The 15,460-nt window shown below is 36.9% G+C and overlaps 1 protein-coding gene across 2 annotated transcripts in view; it reads right to left on the bottom strand.

Annotated features, from left to right (window-relative positions):
• Nucleotides 1–15,460, bottom strand: part of LOC306847689 (rho guanine nucleotide exchange factor 2-like) — a 51,685-nt gene that overhangs the window by 17,975 nt on the left and 18,250 nt on the right. For both annotated transcript variants that reach the window (XM_079381793.1, XM_079381794.1), the window contains 6 exons: nt 8,639–8,801; nt 2,673–2,740; nt 2,431–2,494; nt 2,129–2,258; nt 1,511–1,617; nt 855–998 (listed from right to left, as the gene is read on the bottom strand). In XM_079381793.1, the coding sequence (XP_079237919.1) occupies nt 855–998; nt 1,511–1,617; nt 2,129–2,258; nt 2,431–2,494; nt 2,673–2,740; nt 8,639–8,801 (676 nt within the window). The remainder of the gene's footprint in view (nt 1–854; nt 999–1,510; nt 1,618–2,128; nt 2,259–2,430; nt 2,495–2,672; nt 2,741–8,638; nt 8,802–15,460) is intronic.

Raw genomic sequence — 15,460 nt, 5'->3', positions numbered from 1 at the left:
TTCCTTTTTATGTAATATGGTTTTATTGTGTTTTCTCTGTTCACAGAAGCGCCGCAGGTGCGTAAGACCTTTTGAATCCATCTTACACTGTCGTCGGATAAACTCTTAACGCCGGTGTTCTGACGATTTGTGCTACCCTGTTAGATTTTGCTACCTCCCATTAAAACAGATGGTAGCAGAATTCATTGCCATTGCGACTAGAGTTCACAGCTGAGCGTGGGCGGGCATTTCACTCGCTGGATGCGTCAGCATCACATTTGCATAGTCTGTAGCTACTACTTGAATTCGTGATTGGTTGACAGCAAATTTCAAATATTAAATGGAACGATAAAATAACGTTATTAACCGGTTAATGGCCATTGAAAATTTTCGATTCTGTTCAGAACTATAAAATTTGATTTTGTTTCTTTTTCCGGTTCTGTTCCAGTCAAAATTTTGTTCGTTCACGGTTTTCATTTTCATTCCTTGAACCGGTTCAGAGCCCTGTTTAAAACTCCCTTAAAATTAATGTTTAAAAATAATAATACTTTAATAGCACAGTTAAATGTGATCTTAAGCAAATCTCAGTATTTATATGTTGTGATGCATAAACTCACTTATAGCATTTAATGTTGTTTTGTGCTTTTTTTTTCAACAAATTAGTATAGAATTTTAATATAGGCCATTAAAAGCATACTTGAGCAGACATCTATCCCTCTATGCCTCGTTTTCATTCTTAAAAAACAGTGTATGGACAGGCATTACTGTTTATATAAGAGCAATTAATTGCATTTTTATCAGGTTTCAGAGTCAACGGCCTATTTACACTAATAAACATGCTTTGTTTCTAGAATTAAATCTGCGTTTTTTCTAACCATAGATGACATCCTGTCTCTTGATAACATCTTTACGGTGCGTCTGCAAGTAGGTGGAATCTACAGCCATGCTCCAGGAATCTGCTTCAAATTCCCAGCCTTCAAACTCTAGATCATCCAGCAGAGAGGTGAAGTAGCCCTCTCCTAAAAGCAAAAGAAAGAATAATAGTAACCATTTCTGTATTATAACTTCAATTGGAAGGCAAACAGGTTGGTCAGACATGAACTTTGGGAACTGAACAGCAGCCAACCACACAAATAAAAAATGTGGCTCTAATTTTCCTAAAAAGTTATGAAATATTTTTTTTGATTCTTTATAAGACACATCACCATTCAAACGTTTGTGGCCAGTAAGATTTAATGTTTAATATTTTTCAACAATGTCTCTTATGCTCACCAAGGCTGCATTTATTTGGATCAAAAATATAGTAAAAATTGTGAATATTGTGAGTTATTACCATTTTAAAATAACAATTTTCTATTTTAATATAGAAAACCTTTACATTTATAGCAATACAATATGTAATTTATTCCTGAGATTTCAGCAGCTATTACTCAGTCTTCAGTGTCACATGATCCTTCTGAAACTCTTCTAATATGCGGATTTGATAACATATCTTCTTATTATTAATGTTGGAAACAGTTGTGCTGCTTACCCTCATCATTGAGTGACTCCATGGACATGGTTCTGCTCCTGAAGTTGAGCGAGTCTGTGGATTGAGACAAGATCCTGCGCAGCCCCAGAGAGTCATCATTCAGAGTCCTACACGCACATGCACACACACACACACGCACGCACACACGCACACACAGACCATGTCCATGCGTACAAACAGATGTATACATATGCATGCAATCACATGCAAAAGACAAAAAAGCAAAGCAAAAAAACAACAAAATGAGAGGCAGGCATCATAATTAGCACAGAAACAAAAAATACACATAAAATTTTTTAAAATAAAAATATATCAAATGAATTCAAAAATAAAGTGAACATAGTGACTAATATATAACATTCAAACAAAACTGCTTACATTAAACTAAAACAGCCACAAACACACACACAAAAAGAGAAAGATAAAAAAATATACAGTGATGAGAACTGTCTCTCTCTATATATATACTGTAGATATTTCATGATTAATGTGAATTAAATAACTTTTTTTTTTTTTACAGTATTTATAAACTAGGGACTTGTTCATTTTGTGATTTGTTAGTATACTTCACAGATAAGAGCCCATTTTATGTATCTGTCTGTCATTTTTGTCACTCACCCTGCAATGTTATTGGTGGAGACGCTCTTGGAAAGTAAGAGAGAAGACCGCCCGCGACGGGACCCGAGTAGTGAGTGGCGCAGACTATCTGATGGGTAGATGGCAGAGCTAGGCCGTTCCTTTAATTGGGCTTCAGAGAGGCAGAACAAAGAGAGCAATGTCATGTTTAGACCTGGTATTATTCAATTTTGGTCAATCATATTTACATGATCCTCTAATTACAACTAGTCACCGGAGACACATCACTTAAAACATATTAATACCAGATGTAAACAGTGCACTTGCTTCCAACACATCCTCACCTTTATTCCTCAGAGTCACGTTCTGATAGGCCGAATTGTTCCTCATTAGCGCCATTTTCTGTTGCTATTGTGACACATACGGACAGATCAAATTTAGGACATATTTACACTAAATCTTTTTCATAAGAAAACTGACCCAATTTAGATACAATTCTTCTGCATCATACCATGAATAAAAGCCAATATCTGCATGTCTATGGTCCAAGTAACCCATGTGACAAGTGTGTGTACTAATATCCCACCTTTTGTTTCATTTTGACACAGTTTGGTAGCGTGTCCCTGCAGCGGTTGTGGATGGTGACGTTACAGGCTGAAAAAAAAAAGAGCAGGTAGGAAAACCACTGTTATTTTATCTCGTCATCAGACATAAGCGTCATACAATCACATGTACACACAAATGTAATAAACGATAACTGTGATCTTTCCTGATCACATAAATCTCAATTTGATTTCTGGTTGGTCTAAGTTAGTCATTAGCTGGTTGACGTACCACTATGTTCCAAAAACAATATTGACTATGTTAGACTGATAAGTAGCTGTTTTATTGTTGGTCTAAGATGATCTATAAGCTTACACCAGCTAGAAACCAACCACAGAGTTTCCAAACAAAGCTAGTGGCTTACAATGGATTTTCCAGCAAGGAAATACAAAATAAATCCCTCTAATCCGTACTCTAACCTTCTCTTCGATATTACAGCAAATAATCAAGGACATCTCAGATGTACCATACCCAGTTTTTGCCCCTCTTTCTCTCCCTCTTGACCCCTGTCCATGTCTGCGTTGAAATGCTTGTTCTAGATCTTTACAGCATGCTAGTCACTGAACATTTTCTCTGGTTACAGCGTATTGCTTTTGTCTCTGAACCCCTATTGTTTCAGAATGGCTTTGCTTCCTGTTTTGAGGGTGGCTGGGAAGGAAGAGGGACGGGGGCTCCGGCGGGGTTTCCCTGCCCGTTTCCACACACCTACATGAGTCAAAATAATCACCCAAGGAGCAGCAGAGCATCTTTGAGATGACGCTCTGAAAAGGAACATTTTATTTAAAAAACAGACACAAATTACAGTAGAAATGTCCATTTTAAGAAGTCCATTTTAAATATAACTGATTGCAAATGTGTTGTCTTGGCAAAGCCAAACACAGACAGAATCGAGATTTAAGAAGCAGCTCTCAGTTTGCTCTTTATTTAATCTCATTGCTCTCAAAGAGAATTAAAGATAGTTCACTTTGTTATATTCGTCATTCAAAATTTGGGGGTCAGTAAGATTTTTAGATGTTTTTATCTCATCAAGGCTGCAATTTTTTTTTTTAAATATAGTAAAAAACAGTAATAAGTGTTTTCTATTTGAATATATTTAAAAATGTAATTTATGCCTGTGATACAACAATGATTTTTTTAGCAGCTATTAATCCAGTCTTCAATGGCACATGATCCTTCAGAAATCATTCTAATATGTGACCCTGGACCACAAAACCAGTCTTAAGTGTCAATTTCTCGAAATTGAGATTTATACATCATCTGAAAGCTGAATAAATAATCTTTCCATTGATGAATAGTTTGTTAGGATAGGACAATATTTGGCTGAGATACAACTATTTGAAAATCTGGAATCTGAGGGTGTGAAAATATCTAAATATTGAGAAAATCGCCTTTAAAGTTGTCCAAATGAAGTTCTTAGCAATGCATATTACTAATCAAAAATTAAGTTTTGATATATTTATGGTAAGAAATTTAGCTATTGCTACAAATATACCCCAGCAACTTAAGACTGGTTTTGTGGTCCAGGGTCACATATGCTGATCTGGTGCTAAAGTAACAATTCCTATTATTATCATCAATGTCGAAAACAGATGTGCTGCTTAATATTTTAGTGGAAACAGTTATACATTTGTTTCAGAATTTTTGATGTATAGAAAGAACAGCATTTACTTTCAAATATTTGTCACATTCTAAAGTTCTGTCACGTTGGCTAGATTGAATGAATCCTTGCTGAATAAAAGTATCTCATTAAAATTTTATTGACTCCAAATCTTTGAATGACAGTCTATGTTAGTGTGTGTGTATACAGTATATGTAAATATGTATATATTTTATATTCACAGACACACACACCTCAGCTGACAGACTGTTCATAATATCAAATTCATGCCCTTTAAGCTCCACTGCTATAGTCTTATGTATGCACACAGATGTCTTTTGCAGTTGCACTGTGACTCACTTTAGCAGAGTTTTGTTTTTAAGAGGGTGTACTGAGCTAAAAATATATTAAAAGACACAGCGACTCCTGTGTTCTGTTCCTTTCCGCTGCGCTTCGTCCAGCTGTTTTTGATCGCAATAACATTTCTGATATAAACGCCCCTTAACATGTGCATCTAATCGAGGTGAAGCCAGCCCTTTATCCAGTGATTCCTTAAAAGGATTACTCTGCAAGTCATTCACGCAACCCAACAAGCTAATTTTAAAAATATGTAGTTTTCACATCCTTATTCCCTTTACCTTTCCATCTACGAAACATAAAAATAAAACAGCATCTTTATGCATATACATTTATCTAATTCACTTTAAGACCTAGTGTAAATCTGATCCCACTCAAAGGTGTTCAATTCAAATGGCCTTTGCTCTCTCTTGCTGTGTACAGAGGCACAAACTAAAGTGTTCCAACACCCACACAAGCTCTCAGTGCAATCAATACCCAGACCAGAGCAGCCGAGCACAGAGCAGCTCGTCAGTGAGCAGCTCATACTGTCTGGTTTTGCAATCTGATCACAATGACAAAATAAGGAAGAAGCTAAAAACAATAGTAAAACAGAGAACAAGAAATTAAATATGACCACAGCAAAACAGGAAAGGGTGTGAGAGTGCACCAGAATGTATATGTAAATGTGTTGAAAATAATTGTTCAGGTTTAATGCATGTTAAGTTGTATTGACAGCACTAGTAGCATAATAATTTTATCTCATTCTTGTAACATCTGCTTATGATCCTTGATGGTTATTATATTAGCCTAGTGATCACTCGTTATTTGTATTAGTAAGCTCTAAACACTCATATTCAGGTGTATGAATGTATCTCTGGTTTAATATCTTTTAGATGTCTCTTTCTTGATATCAAAATGATCTGCTCTTTATTTCTCAAACAATGATATACACTGTGACATCATGAAATGCATCATACTATTCTTACGGTACTGTGGGAAGAATTACACCGATTGAGCAGAACAGTCATAAAACATGCAAATGAGGTGTCAAGTGAGACAAAGAAACCCTTTCCCGCTGAAATTATGTGCCTTGTTATTGGTGTGGGTGATTCTGTAACACCCAAAATGGGTGTTACAGAATCACCAGATAAAACTTCTCCCACACCCAAAAGGCGAGTTCTTCTCTTTACCTTCAGTGTCCTAGAGACACACATCACCGTGGAAACCTCGCGACTCCCCTTTCGGATCCCCTTTTAATAAATATCCATATGTATTCACACTTGGTTGACTGTGTCTGCAGCTCACAGAAACGAGGTCACTTTAACGAGGTCACTTTAACTTTAAATGTCTGTAAAATGTTATTTACATGCATTTTATAATGTAGGCATATATATCATGATGCATATATATATATATATATATATATATTACAGTGTGTGAGTGAATGTGGTGAAATGTGTGAAAACGCCTGTCATGAAGACACTATCCAGACCTCTAACTTCATGACGTGTGTGCATGTATGCAGTGTTGGGGAGTAACTAGCTACATGTAAAGGAATTACGTAATTTAATTACAAAACAAATGTAATTGTAATCAGTTACAGTTACTGAGAATTTTTTTAAAATTAAATTACAGTTACTTGTGAAAATGTTAAGAATTACAAAGGGGGTTACATCTGAATTGTATTCACACAAACCCACATACAGATTTAATTGATTTCTTTCACAAATTGCAGTGACTGCTCTAAAATATGAGACGCATTGTTTCAGGAGTTTAGGACATAGAATAGGACACATGTTTATTAAATAACTCCTATTTAGATTAATGTATTTGCTTTATTTTTTAAGATTAACTTGTTTTTTCTAAGCTAATGTTAGATGCCAGTGTTTCCCGTCATAACTATGCAAAGATTTGATTTCAAAAGCCGTATCATAGCTATTAAACTATTTCTTATGTTTTAAATCTGTATTTAACATCAGAATGATCTCAAAGTCGGTCTTTTGTGGTGGCTGTGCTTTAAAATTAAACTATTATAATTTCAATAAAAGTGATGAAGGATTTCGAAAGTCTGACAGTGTTGAGTACTACTGTAAGGTTAACCCTGCCTGGTTTACGTGTTTTAAAAATGATTTAAACATGACATTAGAAAACATTTGAAATTTAGAAAAGTAATCAAAAAGTAATCAGTTACATTAATAAAGTAACGGAAAAGTTACACTACTTATTACATTTTAAATAGGGTAACTTGTAATCTGTAACCTATTACATTTCCAAAGGTACCTTCCCAACACTGCGTGTATGTGTGTGTGTTATCTTGGCATGCTGTGGTAGACCAGCCACTAAAAATATTCCACATACTCTCCACCACATAATAAGACTCAAGACAGCAGTTCAGTGCTGCAACACATGGATGTAATGTGAAAGAGGGAATGGGCAGACAGGTGTGGCTTGTAAGTAATAAAGAGGCTTATGTTCGTCTCAAGCCTGAAGTCCTGGAGACAATCATGGAAAGAAAGCGGGGGAGTTAGGATGGGGGAAGAAAGACGGAAAAATCATCAGAAGGAGTGAGGTAAGCGGCTGTTTTTATAGCCTCTGCGTGATTGTGATTGGCAGGATCGCAAACAAGCTCCTCCTAGGGTTTCGTCAGGAGCATTTATTCTCAGGGTTTTCATCAACAGATGATGTAAGCAAACATTAATCAAGAATGGTAATGTTATTATACCTTATATACTTATAATCGTTAGTGTCTAATCACAATTGCTACCGCTCATACTTATCATTAAGGGTGTGTTCAGATACATAACTGTAAGTATTAAACATCAGCACAAAGCTAAATACTTATTCATGAGATTGTCCTACATGAATTATACTTCCAATCAGTTGGCTTGTTTGGGAGAGGTATGCAGTCACCTTTTCACACTGCAAGCATTGGTGCTCAATTCTGATTTATTGCTCAGATCCGATTTTTTTGTATGTCCCGCATGTGCAAAAGAATGATAACAAGATAGCATGAACCGCACTGTCATACGGAAGTAAACATGGAGGCCACTGAAATAAGCGTTTTCGCATTCATTCATAAGCTAATATGTTGTGGAAGCCAGTGTATTCGTGAGTAGGTCATAAGGTCTTAAATTCCTGTAGAGCTGCTTTGCAACGATTTGTATCGTAAAAAGCGCTATACAAATAAACTTGAATTGAATTGAATTATTTACAAAACAACCCAGTAAGTTTATCTTGAACAGAGCAGTCTCTGTAATACACCACTCGTCTCTTCACTGACTACCTCCGCAACTTCATGAGTGATCTAAGAAATACCGGTATGTAAAATATTTGAAGTGAATCCCAACAGAGCGGAAACATGACAAATGTCGATCTAGAGTGACGTGAAAATCGCATTAATTTTTGGCTAGTCAGACTGTGGTCGCGTTGTAAAACATCTGACCTGAATCAGACGTAGTGCTACTTATGGAAGTGGTCCAAATCAGAATCGAAATGACCAGATTCCATGTGGTTTGTGCTGTTCACACAGTCATGAAACTAAACTATTTGAATCACATATGAGCCAAAGAAATTCTATTTGGACCAAAGTTTCCTGCAGTGTGAATGTAGCCTGTCAAAATAGTGGGGCTGCGGGATCGGAAAAGGTCCACTAGCCGGGAATCGAACTTGGGACACCCGTAGCGCAACGGCGCTATATGTCAGCACGCTGTCCACAAGACTATTGGAAACTATTACTTTGAAACTGTTTTCAAAAGCTTGTGTTTTCAGACCCCCATAGTCATACATAGTTGTGTAAATGAACAGCCAAAATGTATAAAACATTTTTTATTTTTAGTTGAAAATGGTGTTGTGTAAATGCCCCTAGACTGGCAAAATCCTAGCAACTACTCAAATGCAATCCATTATTTGCTTAAATAAACTTGGCAGACAGGATTACTGGTGCACTTTATGGGTTATGAATGTGATGTATATATGTATATGTATATGTATATGTGTGTGTGTGTGTGTCTCACTTGGGCAGCTGAGGGCCTCCTTAGCAGTGATGCTCTTGTTGCAGGCCGAGCAGAGCGTGGTTCCAGACACGGTGAGAGAGTTGAAAAGGTGGCCATTACTGTAGCGTGCCTCTCGCTCTCTGGCTTCTTTTTCCCGCTCCCTCATGCGCTCCTTCTCTTTATTCTAATCGAAACACAAAAACTCAGAATAAATCAATCACAATTGGCATCATTACATATGTATACATTTAAAGGATTATGCCACCCCAAAATGACAATTTTGTCATTAAGCCCTTATCCCAATGTCGTTCCAAACCCGTAAAAGCTTTGTTCGTCTTCGCAACACAATTTAAGATGTTTTGGGTGAAAACCGGGAGGCTTGTGACTGTCCCATTGACTGCCAAGTAAATAACACTGTCAAGGCCCAGTAAGTATAAAAGACATAGACAAAAACGATGTTTCGTCAAAATTACGTCATCGTAATTTTACGAAGCTACGAGAATACTTTTTGTACGCAAAGAAAACAAAAATAACTTTATTCAACAATTCATCTCTTCCACGTCACCGTAGCACCATTTTGGAGAGTAACTGCTGGACGCTAATAACGTATGCTGTTCTGTGTCAGCTGCACCACACGTATACGTTTTCAGTGTTTATTTATGCTTTGATCTGAACGAAAACAGCGTATCCGTGTTGTGCAGCTGACACAGAACAGCATAAGCTATTAGCGTCCAAAAAATATTCTTGTAGCTTCGTAAAATTATGGTGACGTAATTTTGACGTAACATCGTTTTTGACGATGTCTTCCATACTTTTCTGGGCCTTGACAGTGTTATTTACTTGGCAGTCAATGGGACAGTTACAAGCCTCCCAGTTTTCACCCAAAAAATATTAAATTGTGTTCCGAATACGAACGCAGCTTTTACGGGTTTGGAACAACATGGGGGTGAGTGATTAATGACAAAATTTTCATTTTGGGGTGGAGTAACTCTTTCAAACATCTCCACCAGAGTAAAATTAGCATAGTATAATTGTACGAAAAAAAACAAACAAACTTTGAGCTGGTCAAAGAACAATCAACACTCACACAAACAGACAATGGTGACACTATTGCAGCTCGGTTTCTATTGTGTACTGATTCATCTGCCGAACTGGTACAGGCTGAGTTCACAAACAGGGAAACAACCAACTCAAAAGAGAACCTGCAACACTTGCAATGACCATTTTGAATGTCTAGAAGGCCTGTATTCACTGGTAAAAGATTTCATCATGAAAACATACAGCACATTCATGCCTGTGAACTGGGTTTCATTGGAAAAGCTAATCTTTGCTAATCAGCGTTTAAGGGAAAGACAAATGAACCCTATCAGCCACTATAAAAAGTCACTCATGTGGTTTAAGCAAACAATGGCTCTCATTTCTGAGATTTGTTTAATCTATTTGTGTGTCTTTGTTGCATACATGCCTAGTTTGATAAGTTTGTTTCTGTGTTTGTCCTCTCTTTCACCCTCTGAGGGTCTTTTTGGATACAATCGAATAGGCCAATTGATGTGCATTGGCAGTTAGTGGAGGCAGGTATTTATATATATTTAGAATTATATATATATATATATTTTTTTACAGTTTATTTCAGTTTTAGTTTAGGTTTCAGTATTGTTTTGTCATTTTTTATTATTATTTTTTTAAATTATATTTCTATTTATCTTTAGTTTATTTTTATTTTAGTTTTAGTAATGATAGTACTTCAATTTAAACTTACTTCAGTGTAAATTCACTTGTTTTCAGTTACCAAAGCAACATTTTTAAATTCCGTTTGTCCATCTAATATTTATATTTTATATCAGCTTTATTTCCATTACAGAAAATGAGTTTTAATAGTTTCAGTATTAGTTTGCACCCTACCATTTTTGCTCACTGGTACAGCATAGAAAAGTTTTTTTTTTTAAGCAAACCATCTGAGCCATTTTACATTTTGAGCGGCCACTAGCAAAACATCCTCCATAATATAATGAAATATTCCCCGTTTATATGTTCCTGTCTGCTGCCTTTGACGTCACAGCTCATTTGCCGACAGGATATTTGCTAGAGTTTACTTTAAGACTGTGTACGTTCTTGTGGTGCCATCGGCCAATCTGTGTTGTCATGAAATTTCCAGTGGCTCCAGAGTAATTATATAGCATTTACAGCTCAAAAAACACACGGCAGCTTTAAATTAGGTAAATTGAATAAGTCCAGGCATTAATTTTGCTCAATTAACAGTGCATCTCTGTAAACTCAGTTTAACCCATCAAACGTTCTGAGCTGCATAGTTCTGCAATGTTCTTAATCTTGTTGGTTAATATTCTAGTCAGCATTATTACAGAAGCTCTACTCAGCCCAGGCTGACCATCTTCCTCTTTTCCGTATGTTTTATGATGGGTTAATTTGCTAAAATGAGGGAAAGAGAAAGCTAAACGTCTAGACAAACAATTCTAAAAAATGTCAACTGAATTTTTAAGATAAGATGTCTCATATTTTTTCCATCTCTGAGGACACCAGACCCTGTTTTGGGATCGCTTATTCTGAAAATCGGTCTCTCTGTTGTTGACATGCAAAGCAGGAAATCATGAGAGAGCACTTCCTCTTTCTAATCTGCACCATGCATGAGTACAGGTTGCCATAGGAACACAGACATGTGTTGGAAGTAAGCAACAGAAAATGTATTAAAAACCTGTATTAACCTGTTACCCTGCGCCCCTATTTTTGAGCATTTTGTAAAAAACGATATAACCAAATAAAAATGTCTGTAGCTCTTGAACCCTAAGGTCTATATTTAAAAATCTGGTGTTGTTTGAAACTAGACACTTGATCCTTTGTTACTCTAGAGTCATAATAACTCAAAATTAGTATAGCAATAGAGTAAAACAAGGTAAAATATACATGAAATTGACTCGCGATATGTTTTAATGAAGCTCACTAAGGGAAAAATGGATGAGACTTTCATGCCAAAGGCCTGAAAACACCATAAAGATAAAGCTGAACATCTGACCATGTTTTGATTCAAATTTGAGGATGATACTCCCAAAAATGTAGTTTCTGTAAGCTTTTATTTAAAAAAAATCTAGGCGTCCTTTCAAAAAAGCCATTTGGAGACCCCAAATAGACACTTTGTAAACAAATGTCCAAATGAGTCAAAACTACATAATACATATATGTATATCAATTCAGAACTGCTCTGCCCACCAAAACACACAATAAAAAACTATTTCTGAACAGCATTTGTAGTGCTGACTCATTTAGTCATTTGGTTAGTCTACAAATGGCATTTTTGAAAAAAAACGCCTAAATATTTCCTGAAATAAAATATGAAATAATAATTTTTTTATAGGTAAAGACTTACAGAAAGTACATCTTTATGGTATTTCATTTCAAGAAAAGCTTTGGAAAAGTCATTTGGATATTTTATTTCAAGAAAAGTCTAGGAATCCTTTCAAAAATGCTATTTAGAGACTCCATAAGACACTGCATACTACATATGTATATCAATTCAGAACTGCTCTACCAATGAAACCACAAAAAAACACAAAACTATTTCAGAATTTGAACATAACTAAACAGTCTTTATTCTGAACAATTCCAATAATGAAAACAGTGAACCAAAACAGATTTGATCATTTTTGAACTAGTGAAAACACAAAACATGCAAAATACATTGTTTTTACAACATTTGTATTTTTTATTTATTTTATATGGTGAATATTATGAATATTACTATTTTACTAATATAGTAATAGATTACTATTACTAATATTACTAAATAATTAAAAAAAAAAACTATTTACAGTATTTACAGTGGAGGAAGACGCTCTAGCAGCCACTAAAATTGTTTTTTTTCTGACCATCTGGATTAACCAGACCTCTGAAAAGACAGGGAAGAGTGAGAGAAAAAGAGTGAGAAAGTGTGTAAGCAAAACAAATCAAACTTGCAACACTGTTTACATTTTGTACACACACACACACACACACGCGCGCACGCACACACACACAATAACCGGGACATACCCACAAACAAACACACCCACCCACCCACACGAACAAAACTCATGTAATCCCCTCATATTATCCCTCTCCGTTGTCATTTTTAGAATCTAAAACAGCTAACATGAAACAAAAGCTGCAAATACATGATAAAGACACATAAACATTCAAGAGGAGGGTGGAGACACTTACGTGCTAATGCTATCCACGCTTCCCAGCGATCTCAGCGCGTATTCGGCTACTAAATTAGCCATTTTTCTCCCCACGTCCTCCAAAACACCACCAAACGCCACAGAAACACTTCTCAAGTCGAAGATCCACGATGGAGAGATTCAGATGTGAGCTTTGGACAACATCTGTTCGCTGATAGCCAGTCTGTGTAGCGCCGCGACGCCATTATGTGTACGCTTCATGCGTAACCCGAGAGCGCACGAAAACACACGGACAATACGCCGAGCTATTCTCTAAACAATCTTACGTAAACTATTCAAACTGTCAATCACTTTAAACGTCCTTGTGGTTGGCTAACACTTCCATCCATCAAAACTGTGCTGGCGAGGCATTGGCTGGGTTCAAACACCCCTATTGTGATGTGTCCGGATTGACACCTCGCTGACCCATTCACGGACGCGCTTACTGTCCCGGGTTATAACAGCTCCTGCGATTGAAGGAGAGAGACGAGGGAGGGCTATTCTTACTCGGAAGAGACTATTCTGCTGGAAATAGATGGCGTTTCAAAGCTGGAATACGAATTATAATCGATATTTATTGGAAAATGGACGCTATCGATAACTATAACTCGAATCGCTTATGTAAACAAAGGAGGATCTATCGTGTTTTCCCCTATTTTTTCGTTGTTTTGGATTAAAAAGTGGATGCATTTTGAAGAGTGGACCCTTCTCTTGAAATGTATGCTGGTGTGTCTTGGAATAGTCTGAGCTGACCAGCGCTATTGGCGATCAAACGTGAGTACTGCGGTTCGCTTTGTTCATTTTAAATGGCCGGTCTTTCAGCATTTCTGTTAACCCTTTCCTCTCTGGTGTATTGATTTCAAAAACAAGCTCACATCGTTAATCTTGAGTGTTTTAGCTTTCAAATGATATATAGTTAATGATAATTGATTGAATATTGTTCTAAAACAAAGGTAATAAAAAGTCCGACCACGCCCGACCACGCCCTTCCGGCCCGCCCGCGGGCCGATGCGGGTTAACAGGTTAAAAACCGGTTAGTGTGTTAGTGTGTGCATCTGTAGCAGTCCACAACCTGCAGGATATTGCTATCAAATTACCAAATCTAAATTGACCTAGTTTGTTCAAAACCAGCCCTTCCAGGAGGTTTCTGCATTGTTTGGTACGTGTATGTGTGATCATCTCTGAAGATTTGGGAAGTCGCAATAGTTCATGCCAAGTTGGAGAACAAACCATGTGGTAAACTGACACTTTTTTTGTAACTAAACTTAAGTATGACTCTATATATTACAAACCACAGAGGCACAAACTAGAAGCAGCTAACATTTCCAAGTCTGCGTTTATAAAAATAATGTCAGGCTACTGAAATTTATTTGAGCGTGTAAAACAAAAACAACCTCTGTGATCATAGTTCACTGAAAGTTGACATTGAATCAGACTTTCTGTACAAAAGCATGAGCGCTATGTGCCCTAAGCACACTGTTGTCTGAGTTCAGCGAGATTGTCTAAAGTTTGGTGTCATCTCCCGTCAAGGAAATGGGCTGAGACTGGCAGGACTTAACATCGGTGCTCTAGTTCGAATAGACCCAGCTCCAGATTTAGTTCAGCCTGCTGCGGCCCGATGGCCTGGATACAGCTGGCCTATGGGGAACCATGACTGATTAGTTGACATTGACATTCTTCGTAAACACTTTTACACAAAAGCAAATTACAATACAGGACAGTAGCAGTCGACTTATATGGATTCTTTCGAAAGCCACTGACGACATAAATACTCGGGACACTGAGGCTAGTTGTCACAGAGTGTATGTCAACTATAAGGTTTGGTTCAATTACAGAGACACAATGTACATTTTTACAATTTCATTAATTGTTTTTATTATTTTTTAAGCCGTTTAATAGCTGGTTCCATTTGACAACTTACCCCACATAGTGTGACAACATGTCTCTGCTCTTAGGTGGCTGGTGGACTGGATTTTGCAAATAACACCAAAGAGTGCTTATTAATGTGCCAAGTGGGCACTGTTAATGGCCAAAAATTGGCAAAGACTGGTGGGTTATATCAATTTATAAATACAAGCAAATTAGGCCTTGGCCATTGCTCTTGGTTACATTTAAAATGCTTAAACTGATGTTAGACATCAGTTTGACCTATGACATCACCATTTAATAGAAGAGGTGGTGAGATGGTGTGTGTGCGTACGTGTGAGCAATAACACATCGAACTGTTTAGAAAATTTGCCTTCGGACCTGAACCTGGAATTGATGCTTTAACTCAGTGCTATTTCTATGGCAACCTCTCTTTTGGCTCTCCTTCTCTTGAATTTTTCTCTATGCGCGCACACACACACACAGTCTGTTGTTCAACATTCCCACTCAGTAACACCTACACAACTCAAACTCGAACTGAAGCTAATAATTGGACAAAAAAGGTGCCCATTCAGTGCCAAAAGCAAACATACAACCACTTACTCAAGGTGTCTCTATACACCACAGTTAAGGCTGCTGTGAGCAGGCTCTGTGCCGACTTCAAATTGTGTGTAAAGATTTAAAAGCTGTATTAATGTCTAACCCAGCTCTAACCCACCTTAACTTCTCAGAAGTAGATCTGATGCTACTTGGCTTCTGTGCAAATATA

The sequence above is a fragment of the Barbus barbus genome, assembly GCF_936440315.1.
Source record: "Barbus barbus genome assembly, chromosome: 27".
In the NCBI taxonomy this organism is placed as follows: domain Eukaryota; kingdom Metazoa; phylum Chordata; class Actinopteri; order Cypriniformes; family Cyprinidae; genus Barbus; species Barbus barbus.
Note: the sequence above shows the minus strand (reverse complement) of the source record. Positions and strands in the feature narration are given on the sequence as shown.